At 35.6% G+C, this 23,045-nt stretch overlaps 3 protein-coding genes across 7 annotated transcripts in view; 2 read left to right on the top strand and 1 right to left on the bottom strand.

Moving 5' to 3' along the window:
- Positions 1 to 23,045, top strand: part of LOC139981664 (uncharacterized) — a 179,814-nt gene that overhangs the window by 7,718 nt on the left and 149,051 nt on the right. The gene's annotated exons all lie outside the window — the stretch shown is intronic.
- On the top strand, positions 338 to 9,245 carry LOC139981671 (protein-tyrosine kinase 6-like). Of its 2 annotated transcripts, none has more exons than XM_071994249.1 (10): positions 338 to 559; positions 1,436 to 1,495; positions 1,895 to 1,989; positions 2,638 to 2,805; positions 3,467 to 3,576; positions 4,167 to 4,342; positions 5,265 to 5,384; positions 5,944 to 6,055; positions 6,390 to 6,471; positions 6,733 to 9,245. In XM_071994249.1, exons 6-10 carry the CDS (start codon positions 4,199 to 4,201, stop codon positions 6,884 to 6,886), a joined length of 612 nt encoding a protein of 203 aa, XP_071850350.1. In that variant the 5' UTR covers positions 338 to 559; positions 1,436 to 1,495; positions 1,895 to 1,989; positions 2,638 to 2,805; positions 3,467 to 3,576; positions 4,167 to 4,198; the 3' UTR covers positions 6,887 to 9,245. The 2 variants fall into 2 exon arrangements, with proteins under 2 accessions (XP_071850350.1, XP_071850349.1); XM_071994248.1 differs by having other exon boundaries at positions 5,941 to 6,055.
- The window catches only part of LOC139981667 (uncharacterized), a 70,662-nt gene continuing 55,715 nt past the window's right edge, over positions 8,099 to 23,045 (bottom strand). The window contains exons 2-9 of one of the 4 annotated variants that reach the window (XM_071994243.1): positions 18,382 to 18,711; positions 16,096 to 16,746; positions 15,382 to 15,720; positions 14,140 to 14,267; positions 13,172 to 13,216; positions 12,613 to 12,657; positions 10,945 to 11,787; positions 8,099 to 10,766 (exon numbers count right to left, since the gene is read on the bottom strand). In XM_071994243.1, the coding sequence (XP_071850344.1) occupies positions 10,530 to 10,766; positions 10,945 to 11,787; positions 12,613 to 12,657; positions 13,172 to 13,216; positions 14,140 to 14,267; positions 15,382 to 15,720; positions 16,096 to 16,746; positions 18,382 to 18,711 (2,618 nt within the window). In that variant the 3' untranslated portion in view covers positions 8,099 to 10,529. Of the gene's footprint in view, positions 10,767 to 10,944; positions 11,788 to 12,612; positions 12,658 to 13,171; positions 13,217 to 14,139; positions 14,268 to 15,381; positions 15,721 to 16,095; positions 16,747 to 18,381; positions 18,712 to 23,045 lie in introns of those variants that run through there. The other 3 variants (XM_071994244.1, XM_071994245.1, XM_071994246.1) reach the window with 3 other exon arrangements.

The following is a 23,045-nucleotide window of genomic DNA, read 5'->3' as shown; positions in this document are numbered from 1 at the left end:
AAAAGTAGATCACCTTGTTGGGATCAGATAAACATTACAGAACGTGAGACATAATACAATTTTGATTCGCCTGGCCGAAAATTTTGACAATCAATATAATGTTATAACGTTTACACTTTTAGATAGTATCACGTTCTTCGGACCATTGAGTCAACATCGGCTATATTCGGTGATCTTTCGTTTAATTGTTTTATATTTCTTATATTAGATCCGTTTGCTTTACTCCCCTAACGTTGGAACTTCATTTAGTAACCTTGTTAATATAATAAATTCCCTTTTCTCAGATGATGGTCTTTCACTTCTATTTCACTTGTCTTATTTTATTCTGATAATAACATTAGAAATGCTTTTAAGGTGTATTGATAGCTACATTACGTATAGGGGGACTGTTGCTTGACTAGGTATATGGTAATATATGAGATATTCTCTCTCCTGAAATGTAATGATACGAATAAGAATTGTATGTATTTCGCAATGTCTTCGAATCATTCTGATATTGACTTTCAACAGATACGATAGTCAGAGACGAAGAAGACGTTGGCGATGTACTCATCAATAGGTACATTGTTTCTGTGTTATACAGCAAAAGAGTAATGGACCAACATATACAGCATGGTGTAATATCTACTAATAACTCAATGTTTTCAAAGAACATTTTGAATTGAATTATGTAAATTTCTTCCTGATATTTGACAAAGTACCGTATGTCTCTTGACATTAAAAATTAGTTCTGACATTAAAAATTGTTTCTGTGTTATACAGCAAAAGAGTAACGGACTAACATATATAGCATGGTGTAATATCTACTAATAACTCAATGTTTTCAAAGAACATTTTGAATTGAATTATGTAAATTTCTTCCTGATATTTGTCAAAGTACCGTATGTCTCTTGACATTAAAAATTAGTTCTGACATTAAAAATTGTTTCTGTGTTATACAGAAAAAGAGTAACGGACTAACATATATAGCATGGTGTAATATCTACTAATAACTCAATGTTTTCAAAGAACATTTTGAATTGAATTATGTAAATTTCTTCGTGATAAAGTACCGTATGTCTCTTGACATTAAAAATGAGTTCACCTTTTGCCGATAAATTACAGATTTTATGCCAGCGGTTGTCATACTGATATGAAAGGTAATAAGGCGGTTGAACATTGATGATCGAACCAAATGTGTTAAAAACTCGCGTATTAAGATTCACTTTATTGAAAAATTCTGGAAAAGTACCTCTGTTTGATCAATGTAATCTTATTTTGAATAAAAATAAGAAGAAGAACTATATTTTGTAATAATCATCTCAACGAATGTGAATACGATGCGACAAAACCAATTTTTAACTAGCTTTTCGTTTCATCCCTTTTTACGGTTACTTCAACCAATGTTGGAAACTCTGTGTCTACCTTATTTTGATAAAACACTACAATGACGCAGCTATTTTGGAGAAAATAAGCACCAAGCACCTTACGACCGGAAGATAAAAACTCCGTATGGGTGAGTTTTACGGAAAGAAAACTTATATCGAAAATATTGCTTCACTTTCCACGAGGTTGAGTCAAGTATTGACAAATGCACTGTTTCGAACTGTGGGAAAATTTGTATTTTCTTCAAAACCTGTTTACCGAGAAACATATCTCCACTACTAAATGCGATTCTATTTGGTCTACATCTCAAATATTAAACTAAAATATTCCATCAATCATCTTTCTTTCTGCCATTTTATGGATGCTCTTCTTATTGGTGAACACCCAATTATTCAATCATTTAAAGCAACACATGTAGGAAAAACGTTTTTTCCAATTTCCTGAATTATTTCGTTGGTATCCGTTGTGCGTAATTGGTAAGCTCTTCTTATTCAAACCAACGGCCCCGTTTATTTGATTGAATACTTAGAAGACGAAACTATGGAAAAAATCAACGCCAAACTTCTTCAAGTTACGAACGAAAGATAAAGACGCCCTACTTTATCAAAGAAAGTAATCAAGAAGGTATACAGCATATCTTTTTAAACATGTGTATCTCATAGCATATTTAATACACAGTACAGTTATTATATTATTGTTGACCAATCTATTTATGTATTTTAATACATTAAAATAATGTATGATATAATAAGCTTCTTCTAAAAATAAACAGTCTATTGAAAACATATATTGTACACAGCGTAATTTACGTCCTCTATTGACATCGTGATTTAACGGAACGGAATAATCTTTAAACAAATCGAACCATTTGCAGACCTTATATGCCTTTTTCTTTATTTATTCACTTATTTATTCATTTCGTTTAGTTTGTTAGTTTAGTAGATGTGTGCCTTATTCTATATTGATTTATGAAAGCGATATGAAATATATCTAAGAATCAAATGAAACGTAGTTATAAATAAAAATAAATAAAATAAAAACAATAGCATTATTTATTTATCATTATTACTGAAACAATTCGTTACTTTGATCGATTAAAGGGTTTAATAGTTATATAAGCTTTCGCTTTTAATTGAATGATATATTTATGTTATTTCCATCAAACCTTAGCCTCGATAAACCAGTTTTGTCTAAAGGAATAATGTATTTGAAGGATGCCAAGGTAAATTTAATAATGATAACAATGTGGTGCTGAATATTCTTCCTTCACAGAGGAGTATTCTGCTATTGACGATGAAATGTTTGATTTGGAAACAATCAAAGATAACCAAATTCGTTTCATATCCCGACTTTCGAAGGGACATATATCTGATAGATGGCTTGTGGCGTTTTCCGCAAAGCTAGATACCATGAAATATGTGTTCATCTGCCAGGCTGCAAGTGAGTAATTACCTTTGTTATATATATAATACTGAGTCTGGTAAGTTGGCTACGTAAACGGGTGTTTAAAACCCACATTTACAGGCCTCGTGGGACTGTACCAATAGCGTTTATTTAAAATCTAATCGATTTGAAAATAAGACATGATAGTGAACAGGACATGTTAATAAACACGCCAAGCGAGTTCAGGCACAAAAAATATCCACAAACCATAACGTTTAACCTTATCACGGTAATTACAAATAACAAGTGAAATCATCTCTGATATATGAGAAGAGATTCCACAAATTTGTATACATTACGCTATCTTTTTAAAAATTCGTTAAGACGTTTAAAGTCTTTTGGGCTCCTTTCATCTACTGATCCACGACAAGTGCAAAGGCCAACACATTGCAAAGGAATCAACGTGGTGTCAGTGTCGGAAGATGGGGCACCCCCCCCCCAAAAAAAACCTCCCATCATCAGTCGGGCAAAAGGGTCAGTCGGAGATTCTTTACATTCAGTCGAGAAGAATATGTAGGATAAAGCAGCACATGTAGGAAAAACGTTTGTTCCAATTTCCTGAATTATTTCGTTGGTATCTTTTGTGCATAATTGGTAAGCTGTTGGAACTTTAATTATGCTGGAATTATACCGTCTCTACCGTTTCTTGATATGCTAGAATCGAAAACAGATACTCAGCAACACGAATGGGATGTATTTGCGAAGGAGTTCACTAAAATACCAGCGTCACCCACATCTTGAAATGCCTTGGATCTTGTTATCTGAACGGTTAGTTTATATATTATTCGTTATGTATCACATGATATGACTTTGTTGTTTTCTCTATAATAACTTTGCCATTGTCTGGAATATATCATCATTTGGGTAAAGAGCAGTTTTTAAAAATGGATTGACTATTCCGCTGTACAACAGTATGTGTTAAAAAAAATACAATTTGAAATGCATCTGAGAATATTATTATTTACTTTGTGATAATTTATTTTTATTTTGCCATTACATTGTTTAAATTTAAATTGTCAAGAGAAGTAAGGAACAGATATAAAAAAGAATGGCGATTGTCGTGAAATTATATTGTATTACATGCTCTTGCAACATCACACTCAGTCTGGTAAATGTATGCGAAGAGCGCACTTATAATCCTGGTATATCATTCTACTTAGTTCGTTTTTCCATAGTTTTATAGGTTTAAAACTTGTATGTTACATAGACGTATTTTTTTTAAGGAAGCTGTAATACAACGAGCATCCCAAGTTTAGGGGGAAAGAAAAACTCCCAAAATAACTGATCGAAAGTGAAATGGCATTTTGCATTTTGAATTGTTCTTTTACTATACGACATTGTGTTTCTTTACCATGTAGATCAGGTTTACATTATTCAAACATACTCTAAGATGGAGACGTTACAAGATCATGTGACGCTGTCTGCTTATGAACTACAAAAACGTCTAACAGATGATATGGTAACACTTGTGAAGGAACTGCTACAATATTTACTTCAAACTGCTTCAGGGATGGCGTTTATATTATCACAAGGGGTAAGTTGTCATTGTTTCTAAGCTCATTTGAACTCTTTCTAAGATTTTGTTCGTTCAACATAATTTTTTGTACCGGATTTGTTCATATCATTATACTTGAATTCGATGTCCGATGTTATAGGCCTACCTCGGTTAAAGATTCGTTACACGATCGTAGAGGGATCGGACTGCAAGATTAACTTACTACGGAATGTATTTTTACTTATTTCTGAGTAAGACATGTATACGGAGAGGCCATATAAAGGACCACAGCTTGACCACACACATTGTCAAGTTTTGACACAGTCCCTTTATGTGAGGAATTTCAACTACAAATGTCAATGTACGATTCTGCATAACAGAACTTAATCGGTTCTCTTAGCGAAAAGCTTAAAGATTCGGTTAAAGATTCGTTATTCGATCGTAGAGGAATCAGACTGCAAGATTAAATTACTACGGAATGTGTCTGTACTGATTTATGAGTAAGACATGCGTATTGAGCAGCCATGGAGATCACACACATGGTCAAGTTTTGATACAGTCACTTTAAGTGAGGAATTCTAACCACACATGTCGATATGTGATTCTGTACAACATAACTTAATCTGTTCTTTTAGCGAAAAAGTTGAGTTTTATATGTTCACCTGTAAGAATGTGCAGGAATAATGTAGTTCGACAAACATAGTCATGAGTTTAGTTCGCGATTAGGGACGTTTACAGTCATGGTTTATTATTTAGGCCTAGTTTGGACAGAAATTGTTCCTTTGAAACTTGGCAAATTCTAATTAGGGAGGTTTGCGCATGCAGATCCAGGTTTATTTGTGCATAGAAAAATTGTCAACACCTGTGACGTCACAAGTCTGCGTCAACCTAATAGGACTATACTTCCTTATACAAATTAGCTTTCACCATTTAATAGTATTTCTTCCATTTTCTATTCTAGTTTTCTCATCCATCTCTATCCATTGCAAATATACTACTAACGAATGACAAAAATTGCAAGTTATTTGATTTTTGTCTGAGGAAAGATGCTTTATGTTTCTTGGAATCCATAAAGACGAAGGTATTTATCATGAAGTTCATATTTATCTGCCGAATGAATGAGTTTTTAGTATGTAGTGCCCATATATATAAGGTCCATACGTTTCTAGATCTTATTAATGTGGACATTACAGATCTTGACATAAATTTATTATTATTTTAGGGAAATAAAAGGTACGGTGTCATAACAATATTTCACCTAATTTAAAGTTCCAAGAATGAGCAATTAACTGTTTGTTGTCTGAAATGTCCCTATAACCATTTTCAACCTTAATTCTTTAATTTAGAGGTAAAGTCGCCTATAGGCATATCTGCGTTTTAACTGTGGTGGTATATCTGAATTAAGCGCTCATGTTTCTGTCCAGAAAAAAAAACATTTTTTCAAGATTCCAAGCCGCGCTTCATTCATCCTTTTATCAAAATTATGGTGAAAAGTTTGTGCTGAACCATGTTTAATAACCAGAGAAAAGGGCAATTATAGAGAAAGTTCGCCCCGACATTGTAATGAAACGTTTTGAGAATCCTAGCAAGATAATAATGCGTAGCTTAACCTGTTGTTTATGTTTTGTGTTTTCTTGAAGTCTGTATATACATCCGTTTATGAACGAAGTGAATTTCAGGGTCTAGAGGAATACACGACCGCTACTGACGTTTGGCTAACAGCATATGCAATCTGGCAAATATTTTCACAAGGTAACGAAGCAGACACTTTCTTTGAAGATATTTAATTGTTAAGGATGACTGTGATAATTTGGTACTAATGTCAAATGAAATATTTCTCATCCGAACAGTTAATACATATATGAATGGTTTGTTTCCGACAAGAATTTAGATATTCATACATTATATCAGTAATGCTGCCGGTAAGGACATGTTCCTTAAATAAATAAATTAAGTTGAGTTAGGGTATTATATAATAAACACTTTCACTCAACTTAATGTATTTGTACTACAGTTAGTAGTATTTAGATATGTATTTACTGGCTATAGCCACATTACATGGTTAATACTATGTCTCCTTACACAGGCGCTCTACCTATAGCTTATGGAAGTGATCATGATGACGTCAGTGATGTCTTCCCAAAGCCAGAGTTGTGTCCACAAATTATGTAAGTACAGTTTACTTGAGTATTAACGCTACAAAGATGTAAACTTTGCAAATTGCAGTTACAGGTGCTCCGAAAGCTTAATGTAACTTTATATATCTGCCAATATCTTGAGAATTAAACTTGGAGTACTTATGACCGAATTCACATGAATGGGTCATGATTATAACAAAGAAGCGCAAACAATGTTTACATTTTTCTAAGAAAAGGGGTTTGTCAGGCAGTATATTTATTTTGATATCTCAAAATCATTTATTTTTTCAGCTACATTGCGATGGCACGCTGTTGGTCGTTACCCAAATCAAATCGTCCTGACATAGAAGAGCTTTCCTCAAAATTGACTAAGCACGCTATAGGTCCTCATTTAACCGATGATGGACTCAAACAATGGGTTGAATGTATTTGTATCAGTCTTTAATTACATAGCGTTAGGTCATTTATGTACAAAGTCAACCGCACATGATGCTTCTCATTATATACACACAGATACAGATATTTGCCCTTTTGGAATTGGTGAACATTAAGGTAGCATACGCCCATTAATAGCCCCATTGACTGACACACTGAATCACAAAGTAATGTGGTTTCTAAGTCTAGATAAAAGTTATCACTAGCTAAACGCTGCCCATCACTGGATAGCTGACAAGTTGGCATTTAAAAGCACTATCAATATCCGTATCATGAACATGTAGTTGTTTTTGCTACCAGAGCCTGAAATTTTCGTGACTTGTAAACAAACCTCTCCACTCAGTAGTTAACCATTTTCGTACGCTACTCCTGGAAGGCGTAAACGGGTCTAAAGGTGCCTCAATGGACCTAATTTTTGCACCACATGTACTTCCATCCATGTTCTTTATTATTCAAGCCACAAAACACCAGATCCTGATTGATAACGTATCAAAAAGATGTTTTGCTACTGCATTTTGGCAATTTTCCTGAAGGAGAACATCCGGGCGGATTGATATAGACTATAATAGGAGTATGCCACCTTAGACAGACATTGGTAACTTGCTTGCACAGATTTGTAACAGCATCATCACCATTGTTTTTCTTCCTTTTCAGTCCTTAAGAGTTTTTTGTTCTCGAATTAGTTGAAAATATGACATATATAAATATATGTGTATTATATCATGCGTGGCTTTGTGAGACAGTTCATAGAGTTATAAAGTAACAAACAAAATGAACACTTCTTGGCCCATACGTTCAAAGTGTGTTGATTTCTAAACTAATTGTCCACCATTTCGATTTATAGTACAGATATGGAATGATATGGGTCAGTAATAATATTTAACGTGTGTAGGGCAGAAGCTTAAACGACAAACACTGTGAACTTAGTTTTCTCAGCATTACGCTATGCCTTGCCTGCATTCCTGATTGGTGAAAAATGGTATGCCAATTGTGTCGCGTAACCGGTTGACATCTTTCGCGGATCGGGTTTATTAAGAATCCCTGATCTCCGGTGACATATGGAACTTGTTGTAAACTGTGCATACCTACAACTGTCAACTCTTTCCCTGAAACGGCAAATCTTCAGACATCTTAATACCAGTACTAGTAAGCTAATATTTAACTAATATAGATGTGCGGAAGTTCGAAGGTACCAGGATAGATAGAGAAAACAAGATGCAGATACGATTTTTAGGTTCCGTAATATTTATTCAGTGATTGTCCAGTTACATATATGTATACGTCCGATGTTTGGCGAACATGGCGAACATGTTAGGATGCATCGCTGTTTAAGGTATCTTCAGAGGAAGCTATGTTTAAGTTCTGGTGGAACAATTAAAGCGGAGAGAAATATCAAATATGACGAATTTTAACAACCATGAACTTGGAAGAAACTGGCAAACTATGTAATTAATTCAATTAAAGTATAGATATATCCTTCTTTCTCCTCAGTTTTTTCTCTGCTTTCAATGCAAATGCTACAATATTGTAAATATTTCATGCGTGTATATTTATAGAGCAAGAAGCTGAATAATATTTTCATTTGTACCGCTTAGTTTAATGTTTGTAATGACCGCCTTATGTCACATTCATAGGACGGTAGACAACCATTGGCTGGGGTACCGGAGGCTAAGAGAGAACTAATGTGTATGCAGCTGCAGTATTTTTAAATTTTGTATTCCTCCGTTCTCACCTTCCTTCGTTTACTTGCATTTTTTAGCAAATCATTCGGGGGAGGGGGTACGTTTGTTCAATGTTTGTTCAATGTTGGAATAATGTTCAAATTGGTTTCAGTATTGTGTTTCGACACAATATTTAAATCATATTTACGTCCGAGAATTTTTCAAGGAGACTGCTACAAAGATTGATGTTCCACACAAGTTTCGTGTCGTTTTATTATTGATCATACATATTAGTGACAGAAGTGCAAGGGTAAATAACATAAAGTATAACTTCTATTGGAAAGGAGGAGTACAAATAAACCGGTGTGGGCTTTTAGTACTGTACCCTACATGTAAGCTAGCAGAAAGTAAGGAAGTAAATATAGTCGAAGCAACACAAATCCCATAGACCCTCTTCTGTCACGCCGTGCAGTTCATTGTACAATTCAGGAACACAGTGCATATCAATGTGCCACCAAATCATATATAAATGAATAAATTACACTTTATACATGACCATTAATATCGACCATTATTATCAATTAATTCAAATATCGATTAATTAAATTACAAATTTATACATGACCATTAATAGGTATGGTACACGTATAATATACCAACATTCCCACTACGTTTGCACAAACTAATAACGCCTCCAAAACAAAACTTTTAAAAGAAACTAGGAATCGTTTCGTGAGGTAATTTAGAGCTATCGTTTCTTAAAATAAATTATTTTAGAGTTACATATTAGCTCGGTTGACTATATCATTCATTACATCGGCTGATGCTTGATACGGAAAAAAAAATTGAAGAGGTATAAAAACACGCACATGTTATGATAACAATCCTTTGGATACGTAATTCTCACTGACCATTTGCAACTACAGTTTAACGTTTCGTTAAAGTCTCAATACAAGTTGGCTGATGAATTTCGAAAAACAAACTTCCGAAGCGGATTCAATGTTTCGTATTCTACTGCACTCTGACCAGGTGGGTTAATACGGAAAAGCTGTCGCAATCGAAATAAAGATATTTATTTTCTGTTGCCTTTATGGTGCGAACGATTTACCGTAAAATCACTACGACCGCCCATATCAGCATACCACCAGGCTGTAACCTATATAGACTCGTTTCGATCACTTGTAAGTTCTATGTCTAACGTTTTTAATTAAAAAAAAAAGAATTGATTGGGGCATGATCTGTCGGGCGGGTCTTGCAAATTTTGAGTGAAGTTTGTAGAATCTACGGACTCGTTAATACATCTGGCGAATTTTATTCAGCTCAACATGTTTAACGACAGATAACTCAGTAAAAATAATGATCATTAATATGAACATTGCATAGAACGTTGTTATTTTCACTGAGCTTTTAGGGCAATAAGCTGCAAAGGTCGAAGTTAAAATTTGGCAAACACACATTGAGACGTTAACATTAACGTTAATTAGCACTTTTAAGCAGTAAATCCAAGGTAAGCAATTAATACATCGTTATTGGATCAAGAGACCTAATTTATATTTATCTCGAACCAGAAGTGATGAGCAGTGAAATATGATATCTCAGCCACTTCGTTCATAAAACATGGCATGATAGCTTTGGAGATAATTGGTTGGTGAAACCAAGAAACTCTCCTACGTAGGTATATGTCGTATGACAATTTGTTTGATGAGAATGAGTCCCTTTGAAGTTTGAACCCTTACTGTGCGTTACTGTGTCACATGTGAATTCCAAACATTAAGTTACGCCACTCGTACTTCGATCTAGATGTAAAATACAAACCTTGATAACTAGTGATATCGTGAGCTACACATGTTACTTTTGTATAGAATAGTAAGCAATATATATTCCATTGTCCCTGCTACGTGTGGCTTTAATGATGCTACAAGGCGATTCTGATATTTTTGACATACGATATTCAGATTAAATAACTGTTTATGTAGGTTTCAGTTAATTTTGCTAGTTAATTTCAGTTAATTCTCTTAAAATCATATTCATTAATTGCATCTCGTCAGCTACTTCGCTTATGGCCTGAGAAAACTCCCCCTTTTTGTCTGCATGTACACCAATTATAGCTTTTGTAAGGAAAGCAAAGTCAACAATAATTCCAAGCGAGTTTAACAGAACTCCGGCAACTGAAACTCCTTTTGCAATTCTATAGACGCTATTTCTGACCGAAACAAAGTCTTCTCCTACCTGAAATAACAAAAGTATTAAGTGGTTTAAGTGGTTTAAAAACTTATATGGAATACTTCAACTTCAACCAACTTCAACCAACCGATGTAGATTGGAATCGCAATATAAAGCAATGAGAAATAAACCAGAAGTATATACGTTAGGCATACATCAATTCACACAAGGTATCAACACTTACATTGGCAGCATTCACTGCTGCACGGCCAAACAGTAGTCCCCCTTGAGCAAGCTCCATTGGCAAATTTGCTTTTCCTGGATTTTTGGCATCACCTGTCGGATTACGATGAGAAATACCTTGGCCAGGAAAATACAATAGCTTAATAAGTGTGAGCAATGTCATATTGCCTTTATACTTATCGCTAACAACCAAATTCTGAATGGACTGAGGAAGCTTCTCCAATGGATTCTCTTTCGCATTCTTGCGCTTGTCTTCCCACTCACTCATGAGCGGATCAGTCTCAGACGATGCCGCATTGGAAATAAAGTCAAGTAGAGCAACAGTCCCAGCATGAATATGAGACAGTGCTTCCTGCAGAGTGCCTATTTCTAAGTTGTGTTTCCCTTTCAAATCCTGTATGCATCTTTCTATTTCTTGTACTTGGTTCGCATCTAAACAGCTATTGACATTTGTGGAGCGAATGACATCGTACGTCAAGTCAAGGAAAACGGTGACTTCTGCCAATTGTCTCTGAATTCCGATGAATGTTTCTAATGGAACCTCTACGAGCTTACTCTGAAATTTGTCCTGCTTTAGTTTGTCCCACGTTGCAGCAATGTTAACTCCTGCCCCTGCAGCGCCAAATGCTGCTGCTGCAGCCACTAGAAAACCTGCTCCAACTGGGGGAAAGAGTACTGCACTTATGGCAATGGCTCCCCTGATAATCCCGCTGGCAAATCCAACTGCTACTCTCTTATGTTCCTTTCGTTTGTTCTCATCGAATTCACTGCTGACGTTACGGAGTGTTTCAATTATTTCCTGATCAAATATGTCGGTAGTTGATAGTTTATATAATGGCCAATACTGCAGAGACAATTTTAATTTTGTTGAATATATAACATATAACATACAACATATAATATACAACATACAACAAACAACGTGCAACGTACAACGTGCAACGTACACCGTACAACATACAACGTACAACGAATAACGTATGATATATGATGTATGATATCTAATATCTAATATATAATATCTGATATCTGATATCTAAGATCTAAGATCCTACAAATAAGATGTAAGATGATGAAAGATGAGGTAAGATGTAAGATGTAATATATGTCAGATATAATATATAATACATATCTCTCGTCCGTCTGTCCGCGCGTCCATCAGTCCGTCCATCCATCCATCCATCCATCTAGCTATTTGTCTTTCTGTTGAAGTATCTATACGTCCATGTATTCATCTTTCAATGTATCCATCTGCCTATCCATTTATCCATTCAACCATGTATCCAACCATTTAACCAATCATCCATTCTACCGTTCAACCTTAAAACCATCGATTCATCCGTAAATTCGTCCATCCATCGTTCCACCTCTCTATCTACCTCTTTATCTGCATTCATATATATCTCTCTATCTATATATCTACATATATATATATTTATATATATATATCGTATATATTACTATATTACGATTTTCTTATATATATATATATATATATATCGTATATATTACGATTTTCATTTATATATATATATATATATATATATATATATTCCTCACTCTCTCTCAGATTACGGTATGATTGTAACGTAACTTATTGACATACATGGTCTAAAACTTGATGGCCGAAAACAAGACACTGTTCCATACTCATACATAAGAAACTTACTAATAGCGTATCAGCGAACTCTTCCAAAACTGAAGCCCGTGAATTCTGTGGTAATTGAAAGTTAAATAGATGGCTATGAAATTATTGAAAGCGAATAGCGTAGAGCACATTTTATAACGTAACGATACGGAACACGTGCCAGACTTGAATGATAACCAAAATGACTCCAAAATGCAGAATCGGCAGTAGAGGTTAGGTTATCTGGGAGAGAGGCACAAAATAGAGGGGCAGAGGAAAATATAGCATTATTTGAAGTTATAAAGCACAAAATCACCTCATAAGAGTCATATGGATCTACTGTGCATGTTGTACCAACATTCTAGTATAGAGTATAGTTCTCAGCAACGCACTTATAATTTAATTTCCTTAATTCGTAAATAACATGACACGTCTACCTCTCTACCTACCTCTCAATCTTCTTCTCCATCTCTATCTCTCTCTATCTACCCCAACATTTCTCAGATTACGGTATGTTTTTAACGTAACTTATTGACATGCATGGTCAACAAATGGGCAGCCGAGAGTAAGACTGTTACAAACTCGTATTCAAGAAACTTACTAATTGCGTGTCAGCGAACTCTTCCAAATCTGTAGCCCGTGAATTCTGTGGTAATTGAAAGTAAAATTGATGGCTATGAAATTATTTAAAGCGGATAGCATAGAGCACATTTTATAACGTATCGAGACGGAACACGTGCCAGACTTGAATGATAACCAAAATGACTCCAAAATGCAAAATCGGCAGTAGAGGTTAGGTTATATGGGAGAGGGGCAAAGGGAAGTATGGCATCTATTTGAAGGTTTTAACCACAAAATCACCTCAAAAGACTTTTACTGTGCATGTTGCACGACATTCCAGTATAGAATATAGTTCTCAGCAAACCCAACTTATCATGATAATTTCCTTAATTTGAAAATAACAAGGCACGTTAAATTACAAAATTGCCCATGTCATTTCAAAAATGGAAAAATAATCGTCAAACCACACGCCTTAACTTTCAATCATATAAACAAGTTAAATAACACTGATCACACCAGATGTAGGTAATGTTATGCTACACAAATATGTGTGCTTTTGTGAAACCAGGGTGTTCCATGATATGCTGTCTGGGCGTATTGGTTGAGAGATTTTGTATCGCATTGCACATAGGGAGCTCAGGTAAAAATGTTTGATCCATATGGTTCATTCTATTTAACGTTCATAAGGTATCCTCAACAGAAACCATGTTTTGCAAGATCTAACGTTTTACAGCCTCCCTAAAATCGTTCACAGAAGTAGGAGGAGCGTGAGGAACTTTCGACATAGAGTAAGCAAATGTTGGTCTGGTATTATATATGTCAGGTAAGTTGGCATTATTTACACGCAGATTGAAGACAAAAAGTAAACCTCATCCTAGGTGTCATGTTACTTACAGATACATTGGACGTTAATGCCATTCATCCCTTGCCCCCCCCCCCAACCCCCAGTTCTCCCTTCACCCTACGCCAAACATTTACCCACTTGAAGATTTTACGTTTCATGTATACCTTTTGACTGTTTGTACGACGATACTTCACTAAAACTGTCAAAAGGGCAGCAACGATAAGCAAGAGAACCACAGATCCAACAATAAGAAGAGAAAGCGTGAGTGTAGCGAGTCCACGATCACACGACTCTGTAACGGAAGCATTGCAAACACGAATAGGCAGGTTATACTATACCTTTACGTCATATGTATGTTTAAACTACACATGTTACAACCTACATATATGATCATTATTTAGAGTAGTAGTATACTGGAAGTATAATGGAAGTCATGGTTTACGAATTGCTGACATAGGTCCACTTCCAAATGACAGATGCAACAGGAATTATGTAAAATTCGAAGAGATGGCTGCTTCTACTGGAAGAAAAAATAACGGTCCGGGAATGATTGACGCAAATCAATACCGGTGGCAATCCACTTGTCACTGAAATACTGATGGCAGGCCTTTCAACGATTAGTCAAATTTCAAAATGACAGGCCTCCGAGGCAAAACAGCTATAGTGGCCTTCGACTTTTGACATGAGATTATAAGAAGGAATTCATGTACTCACTTTACTAAAACTGTAAGCCATCCTACCGGCTGATAACCCTTCGGGCTTTTAGCCTTACCCTTTTCCCCTCTTCTGTGTCCGAGAGCATTCTCGGAGTCTCGATTTAAATGAACACTATGGAATAATGTATACGCGATAAACCACCAGCCACTATGCGCGCCCCAAAGCATACCACCGCCGATTCATACTTATGGTGTTGTACCCTAATTTGAAAAGCTACAAAAGGCACATACAAGCAACGAACTACCGAAATGCTACGATCGTTGTATCTACATGAGCAGTAGGCTACCCGAAACGTACAGAAACTATGTTGGCCTAGGCCTAGCCTTCGGTCTATTTGTAACTTACTGATTATTGCAAACCAAGGACATAATATTAGGCCTAGTCAATCACGTATTATATCTAACACTCACCTGTGACGAACGATGAGCGAAGGATCTCTTAAATTAATAAACAATGTTTTATAGTAAAAATTTTCAGTCAGCAAAGGCAATGTGAACAACATTTATTAATCTTAGAGAACGTAACCTAGCTTAATCACTATAATTTGGTAACTGTTTTTTTTTTCGTAATCCGTCTCGACCCTCAGTTGTACTCAACAACGAACTCTTCCGTTATTCACACAATTAAGGTCTTGACGCTTTTTTCGTCAATATAGCAGATAGCCTTATAACTTCATAAGTATGTCATACCAGAAATGAACGTTATTGTTCTCGTCGCATGAAATAATGTTGAGCTAGGTCCTGAAGCAAGACAAACTATGTCTTGAGAACACTCCGAATTATGGTTAATGTTGAGTTCTGCTTCCATTATGACGTCAAAAAGGTCCTCTCTTCTTTCGATACTAATTTTTTTATTTTCAACATAAATGCCAGCTGAGTTCGCATCAACCACTGTCAAATTCACAGCTGGGTAAACGCCAGTAACTCGGCATGTTATGACATTGAGTGCCATTTCAGAAACAATGAAAACACATTTTGATGAATTCCAAACGCATCCGTCTGCAACTACTGCAGGTGGAATTGGAAGAACTGTGATAGAGGAAATAAAACAAGCAGCGTATTATAAGTTATAACCGGCGACGTTGTCTCGAATACACTGTGTAATCAGGTTAACGTATCAACAATGATTATCTGGGTTTTTTTTCATCGAACTGTCTCTGGCTTTCGAAGCCGTTAAACTCAAGACATTCCAAATAATCCTGACAATATCAGTGCATATCGTTTGAAATAATTATCGACATGGGAACGTAATTTCTCGCATTATTCTGTAACTATAAAACAACGATTCTCATATTAGTGATCGATTCATTTAATTGTCGTTTTCCCTCTAACAGCAGTTATACGCCCCACATCGTTAATAATCAACTTCAAATAGTACACAAAATAATATTCACATTCACTAACCTGCAACGATAACTTTTGTAGTCTTGGAATAATATGTTACCCCATCAGTATATACACAGGTATATGTTCCTTCAGCGTGAATGGTGACATCTGGGAAAGTCATAGTCCCATCTACTGAAAACTTGATAAATGATTTAACTCTCTGATTTTGCCGCATCTGTCCACCAGATAAAAACATTAATATTTCAGAGCTAGTGATGTCGCCAACTTTCCAGAACAGGGCCATTGTTTCTATGTCATGAACACATGTAATGTCCAATCGTGAATGTACGGCAGCGATTTTTTCCATTACTTCCATTTCTTGCCAAACCATGTCTGTTGGATTACTGATATCTATGACCACGGTGCTTTCCGTACTCTTGAAACCTAACGCTGGACCACTTGCTGAACAACTTACCGCTGTAAATGGCTTTTGTAAATGGTTAGTTATATTTAACACAGAATATGAAGAAAACGTGAATACTCCTCTGGATGTACTGAATCCATCGATTTCCATTTCTTGTTCACGAGGACTGAATTCCCAAGAAAGTGTTACAGCTGGTCTAACATTACTGTAACTGCAATTTAATGTATCTGCTTCCAAGGAATTTACAAGACAGAGGCTGGTGTTAGGACAAGCACTAACAATAGGATGAAGTTGACCGGCATTAACTATGAAAGAGAGCATAATTATTAATGTTTTAATAGCAGGAATAGTTAGTGGCTACATACGAGAAGTGGTTGTGTGCGTGCCGAGAGAGTAAGACTATACAAAAAGACAGGTGAGGGGAGCGAGAGAGAGAAACAGATAGGTGGAGACAGAGTTGGAAGGAAGGAAGGGAAAGGAGGGAGGGAGGGGTGCATAGAACACTAATCTGCGAGCTTCTATGTTTGTCCCTGAACCCAACTCCCTCCCCAATCAACCCTTATATGTTAATTAATATAATGTTAAGTATAAGGAGCCCGACATGGATATATAAGAGATCACAGCCGTAAACTTCTAGTAGTTTTGTTTTTACTGTATAGGCCAACACTATAACCAAAGATGGAATCCTCTTCCTGACGCTCTATCATAGCACTGTTGTGGGGAGGAACATTATTCAATTCAATATCGATTCCTTTGATTCCAGTAGAAATTATCTAAGATCAATCAATAAAGTTAAATTTCAGTTAACATATTTCGTAAAGTGTAGTTTGTCTTTCACAGGGGAGTCATTTATCAATGTAGAGGGAATGATCTTTACATGTAAGCATATTTTCGGTCTCAGCCGTTTTTTGCTGCAACAATGAGCTCAATTCCAAGAATATCATAACTTAAGGAAAATATATTTAACACAATACTTTAGGAAGCATAAACTCTATTTTATTCTTAGCATGTATAAAGTTATACCAAACTGGGACTGCATAGGTAATATGCGGTAGGATACGATTGTTGATTTACAAAGGGAATATGTTTATAAAAGTATAATTTTTGTTTATTTACAAATGACTGTGTTAAATCATTCATTGTGCAGGAACAATATTTATTTATCGTTACAGATAAATAATGTTTGAGAACATTTTCCTGTAATTTATAAAGAGCAAGACAATTTGTTAACCTACAACCAGAGTTGTGCTATATAAACACAACTGTTGTAAATTTACAATTAATTATGTAAAATCTTAAAGTATGCAAAAACAACATTTTCCTTACGGTTACAAAAAAAGTTATATTTCAGAACATTTTTGTTCTGTGTATGAACACAAGCACTATGTAGCAATAAAATATGTGGACCTACAACATTAGTTGTGTTTAGCAAGTTTAAATGTTGTAAAGTTACAGTAAAATCGTCATTTGTGCAGGATCACAAGATTTTATAGGGTTACCCAAAGAATCATGTCTGTGGAAGAAAGTTTCAATGCCGGCACAATCATTTCTTACAGTGTACCATCACATTTTCCTGTAATAGTTGCATTACTAAATGTGAAGTGACAGCAGGAGTAGCAGGAAAGGTAGTCACGCTATTATAAATTTCCTAACTTACACTCACAGTTAATCCTACAAACACATTTCTACTATTCTGTATTTTATATCATTAACCTAATCGAATTATGGGAGCAGGTGTGTAGGGATTCAATGGGGGTAATCATGAACCTGTTGAGAACGTTGAGGCGACCAGCCTTTTGACTAAATGATTCCTGTGTGAGATATACTATCAATCTGCGTTGGACGAGCTAACCAACAGTAGAAAAAAGTATAGAGGCAGAGAATCATTTAGTTTTCACTGAACTATGAAGCAATGAGGAATATAACAAATATATACTTACATATTGTTACAACGTTAACTTCAAAGTTCTTGAAAATTCTTCCACTGTCAACCAGAGTTACCAAAAACACACGATCATGTGCGCTGGAGACGTTTGCTATTATTAGTGTTCCATTTTGGAAAACATCATAACTCCCGTTGGTGTAGCCCACCCCTGATGTTGTATATTCACCATTCTCCTGTCGTTCCCTTCGAATGATTAAATTAGCTGAATTGGCGGGTGAGTCGTACCAGTACACTCCACGAAAGTCAGGTGGAAATGTACATGACACCGTAGCACCCTGCCCGCATTGTACATACTGTGTGTTGTCACAGGTCCACGATAATGGCTCTGTAAGAATAAACATGGTCGCAGGAAACATTAATTCTTGACCTTACCTCCTTTGGGTTTTGACATGTGGTGTAAACTACGATGACTATACAAAATACAAGAAATTTTACAACAATACACTACTAATGTACTATGAATAGCGAGTCAATTCAGACAGAACGGTAGATTTATGTTGATGTGTATTTGATCAAATGAGAGACATCTTAAAAGATCAAAGCAATATCATTTATTTTCAAAGGAAATTATTGATTTCACAAGGAAAATAATCAGATTCCACGATTATTTTACAGCTGCATTTACCTATGTGTTGCATCTTTATGGTATTCTGATCAAGAAAAATATTCACAATTAAAGATAGCAATCGTTCCAATCAAGGAATTTATGTGAAAATAATTCGGTTGCTCCTGCTGAGTAGGCTTCCATGAACCGTTTCATCGGCAGTACGAAAACATCGTGTTCGCTAATTCAATGTATTAGGTATGAAGAGGCAAAGACACATTTTTGTTCCTATTTTAAGGGCCAGGGAATTTAAGGTTAATGCTTGTATTGATATGCCTTTCATTACACCATACAGGCTGTACCCTCTGCTAGGAATTCGAAGTTCAGTGTGGACGGGGGCATAGGCGTTGGAGACCAATTTGATTGGGGGAGGGGGGGGGGGCTGTAAAGAAAAATATAACCAAATTTTTTCGCGCGTTCAACATGTGAATGTGCATATCATAAAAGGCATGAATCGTTTATAATATCGCATGCCAATAACATACAATCGTTTGTCGTGTTATAACCCTTCCACATTGGTGGCAATTACTGGGGAAGTCGGTAGAATAATAATGATAATAATAACATAAGTTTAACCATTGAGAAACACATCGCAAATTAGATTTCTTTCAGTAGGTCCCCGAAAAATTATAGTATATTGCCCGAATTTTTTCAAATATATTTGGTTGGGGGCCCCCAGCCCCCGCCTCCTACGCTTCCCGGGAGGGGATGGCACACAATTTGATAACATCTGTACTTGATAGGGGGATACGGGGGTAGGTTTCTCCATCCCTTTGAGATATTTTATCCGGTCAGGTGGTTTAGATTCTAAATGGTGTTATCATGTTCCTTCGTTTGAACTACATTTATATGTACGATTATGTGTACGTTTGCTATAAAATGCAAGCTATTTTCTTTGGAGAAACATTTGGGAAGGGTAGGGGACACATGCCTCTATGCTCACAGTGGCTACTTCGCTGTATATGTTAAAGATATCAAACCGATAGAAACACATATTAGTACATGTGAGACAACATACGCTGCTCTCTCATATTTCTTTGTTGACCCAAATTGAGATTTGTGTTTTGAAATAAGACAGGTCTAAGACTAGCTCCCATACGACACACAGAAATTTGACTTAAAGTGTCAATCACTGAATCAAACTTATGTTCATAATAGCTATTGAGGAAAACCGTCTGTGAAGCAGATCACATTGTTATATAAAAACAAGAATCCTATCAAGGTTATACATATCAAAGCTAGTCAAGTTGTGGTGTGAGTTTGAATATGGTCTGGCCTATCCTTTTAAAACAGAGAGCTGCACAAATGTGGTGTCTGATTAGAGTTTTACCACTTTTGTTGGGAATTTTGTCTTTGTTGGTGAAACACACTAGGATATGTTTCTAACAATTGAGGCAAATTTCAGACTTGCGCGTTCGTGTGTGCAATTCCTTTGCTTGTGAACAGGATATATCAAGAGGTAAATCTTGCTTGAAATACTAACTTGTTATGTGGGTTCTTGGTAGAATGTGGTTAGTAAGTAACCCTAGATTGATTCCCATGGAGGTTAAAGTTCATTTGAGGACAACAGAGTTCAAAGGCAATAGAAACGAACCTTACATATCCAAAGAAAAAGTTGAGATGATAGTTACCCTTGATAAGTTTATGATCCTTGTTATCTTTCATGGAGATCAAAGGTCATTTGAGGTCAACAGAGTTCCAAGTATGAAACGTTATAAATAGGTATTACAATGAGTTTATTGAGATTATTAAACTGAAACTTGGTATATGTAGGTTGCCCTAGGGTGAGTACATGGTGCTATTCCTTTCACAGAGGTCAAATCTTGAAGCAAAGCAGAGTCAAAAGTCTGAATATGTTAAAGTTTGTCAAACTTATCTTTTTGAGTATACTAGGCACATATCAATCAGTGCTGCAAGACCCTTGCACTTCATTCTGGTCAGCAATGTCCAACGTTGGAAAACCTTGTATTCAAACTTGCTTTGCATCGGTGCAAGGGATAGTTAAGGGAATTGACTTTCTAGTTTATATTCAAGACATGTCATTGAAACAATTAAAGAACGTTTGTTTAATGTACAAATAAGGAACACTAACAGAAAGTTGGCTTTACAGATAATGCTACAAAAAAAAACGTGTTAACTGTTGCACCTTCAATTTAATCGCAATGTCAAGAATATAACCTATTTCATTAATATCTTATAATGCACAATAATGTTGATTTGTGCGTGTGGTTTTGTTGTTCTCAGTAAAGTATAAACTTAAACCAGACGATGTTTTTAAAGCGCCTGTTAGAGTAGATGCATGCTTCATAAAATTTAGTTATTTTCACAGTAATTATATAAAACATCATGACAGGAAAGTTCCTGAAATTCTTTCTTGACTTAACTAGAAACGTTTCAGCAGAAATGGAAACATATTTTTTTCATTTAAGGTATGTCGGTTCTTAAAATAAGTTCAACACTAAGTCTTGTGATCAATACACTTTTTAGTGACAACAAAGGCTTACTTTGAAGATGCCTTAGCTGTATGCATGTTTGGTTAATAACCAGTATACTTCATTCAAATATTGACATTTCAGGAGCATTTCCTTACTGCAGAAAGAGGTCAGAGTGGCTATATTCAGAGCCGTTTGAAGAACATAATACGACATATTTCAATTGATGATAACAAAGACCACGCTATAATACCAAACTCGTATCCACATACAAGCAGATAGGTTTCATATGGCAGATCTGCCAACTGTTGAAGAGTAAGAAGCAACGAGATTATCAACTTTTTGTCAGCGCCCCGCTTGCCAAGCAAAGATGCAATTCTTTCTGCAATGAAGAAATCTACAGTGTAACCGAAATATTGAAATAGTATCCGCAGTATATTGAGATACCAGAGCAAGTGAGTACAACTTTTTCATCAGGTCAATTCCTGGGAATGAAGAATATCAAAACAGCCAATTTAAATTGTAAATTTTGTTTAGAGGCTTTGCTTTAAAGGTATGCTGCGTTGGCCCCGAATATGCCAGATATTTAAATATGGTCACCTTTAGTCAAAGTTGAATTAATGTGTATTACCACTCTGGAGGAAATTTACCTCACTTGGACATTCAGTCATCTTGAGTGATCATTTAGAAAGTATTAGAACAATATGGTGGGGAAAAACCCTCAGGAAAGTACTTTTTGAAGACTTCTAGCAAATAAAGCGTGTTGTAATTTGGGGTATGTACAAACTACCTTTTACCGTTTAAAGGAATCTATACAATGATAACCAAATATATCATACTAACATTGGTTTGTTTGACTGAAATAAAACGGAAGGAAGGAGATGTTCATATAGCCGTAATTTGTTTTTTCAACTGGCGAAAAAACAAAGCAATTACACAATCTTGAAAGTGTATCAAGCCATAAGGGGTCAAGACTTCGGTCAACTTGTATCAGATTAATTACATCCCAAAAATTCCTTTGTTACTTTTGGAGCTCTGTACCTTGTATGGACTGCGTTGCCTTACACACCTGCTTCCCTCTTTTAATACAAGAAAGAAAGGGAAGTACAGCAGAGAGAAAAAACATCTAGGTTTGTTTTTATAACCAGCCAGTAAGTATCTTTTTCTTTAAACTAGAGATTGCTGCATAGATTAGAAAGTTGTAAAACAACATTCCTGCAATAACTTATAACAGTAGTATCATTCATGTGCATTGTGGTTTCTGTCAGTTTTAATAATTTGGTTAATGAAGAAAATACTGTTTATTGAACATGATAAGTGCCAATAAGATTGACTACTTTCAATTCTTCAGTGATCAAACTAATTAAGACTGCTGCCTCTGCTTTACCTCCAATGAAATTTATCATACAACTTTTGGGATCATTTAATCACCAAGGGCTATCTGTATCAAGTTTGCAGTTTACAAAACTTATTTTTTCGAAGTACTGTGCTTACGATGCTTTTAGAATTTGACCTCCATTGACAAAAATAGGGACCATCTTCTCTTCAAGGGCTGCCTATACCAAATTTAAAGATATAGTAACAGTTACTTCTCGTGATACTGGTTACAGCATTTCAGACTTC

The sequence above is a fragment of the Apostichopus japonicus genome, chromosome 15 (genome assembly GCF_037975245.1).
Source record: "Apostichopus japonicus isolate 1M-3 chromosome 15, ASM3797524v1, whole genome shotgun sequence".
NCBI lineage: Eukaryota > Metazoa > Echinodermata > Holothuroidea > Aspidochirotida > Stichopodidae > Apostichopus > Apostichopus japonicus.
The sequence above is the reverse complement of the archived record's forward strand: the minus strand, read 5'-3'. Positions and strand labels throughout refer to the sequence as shown.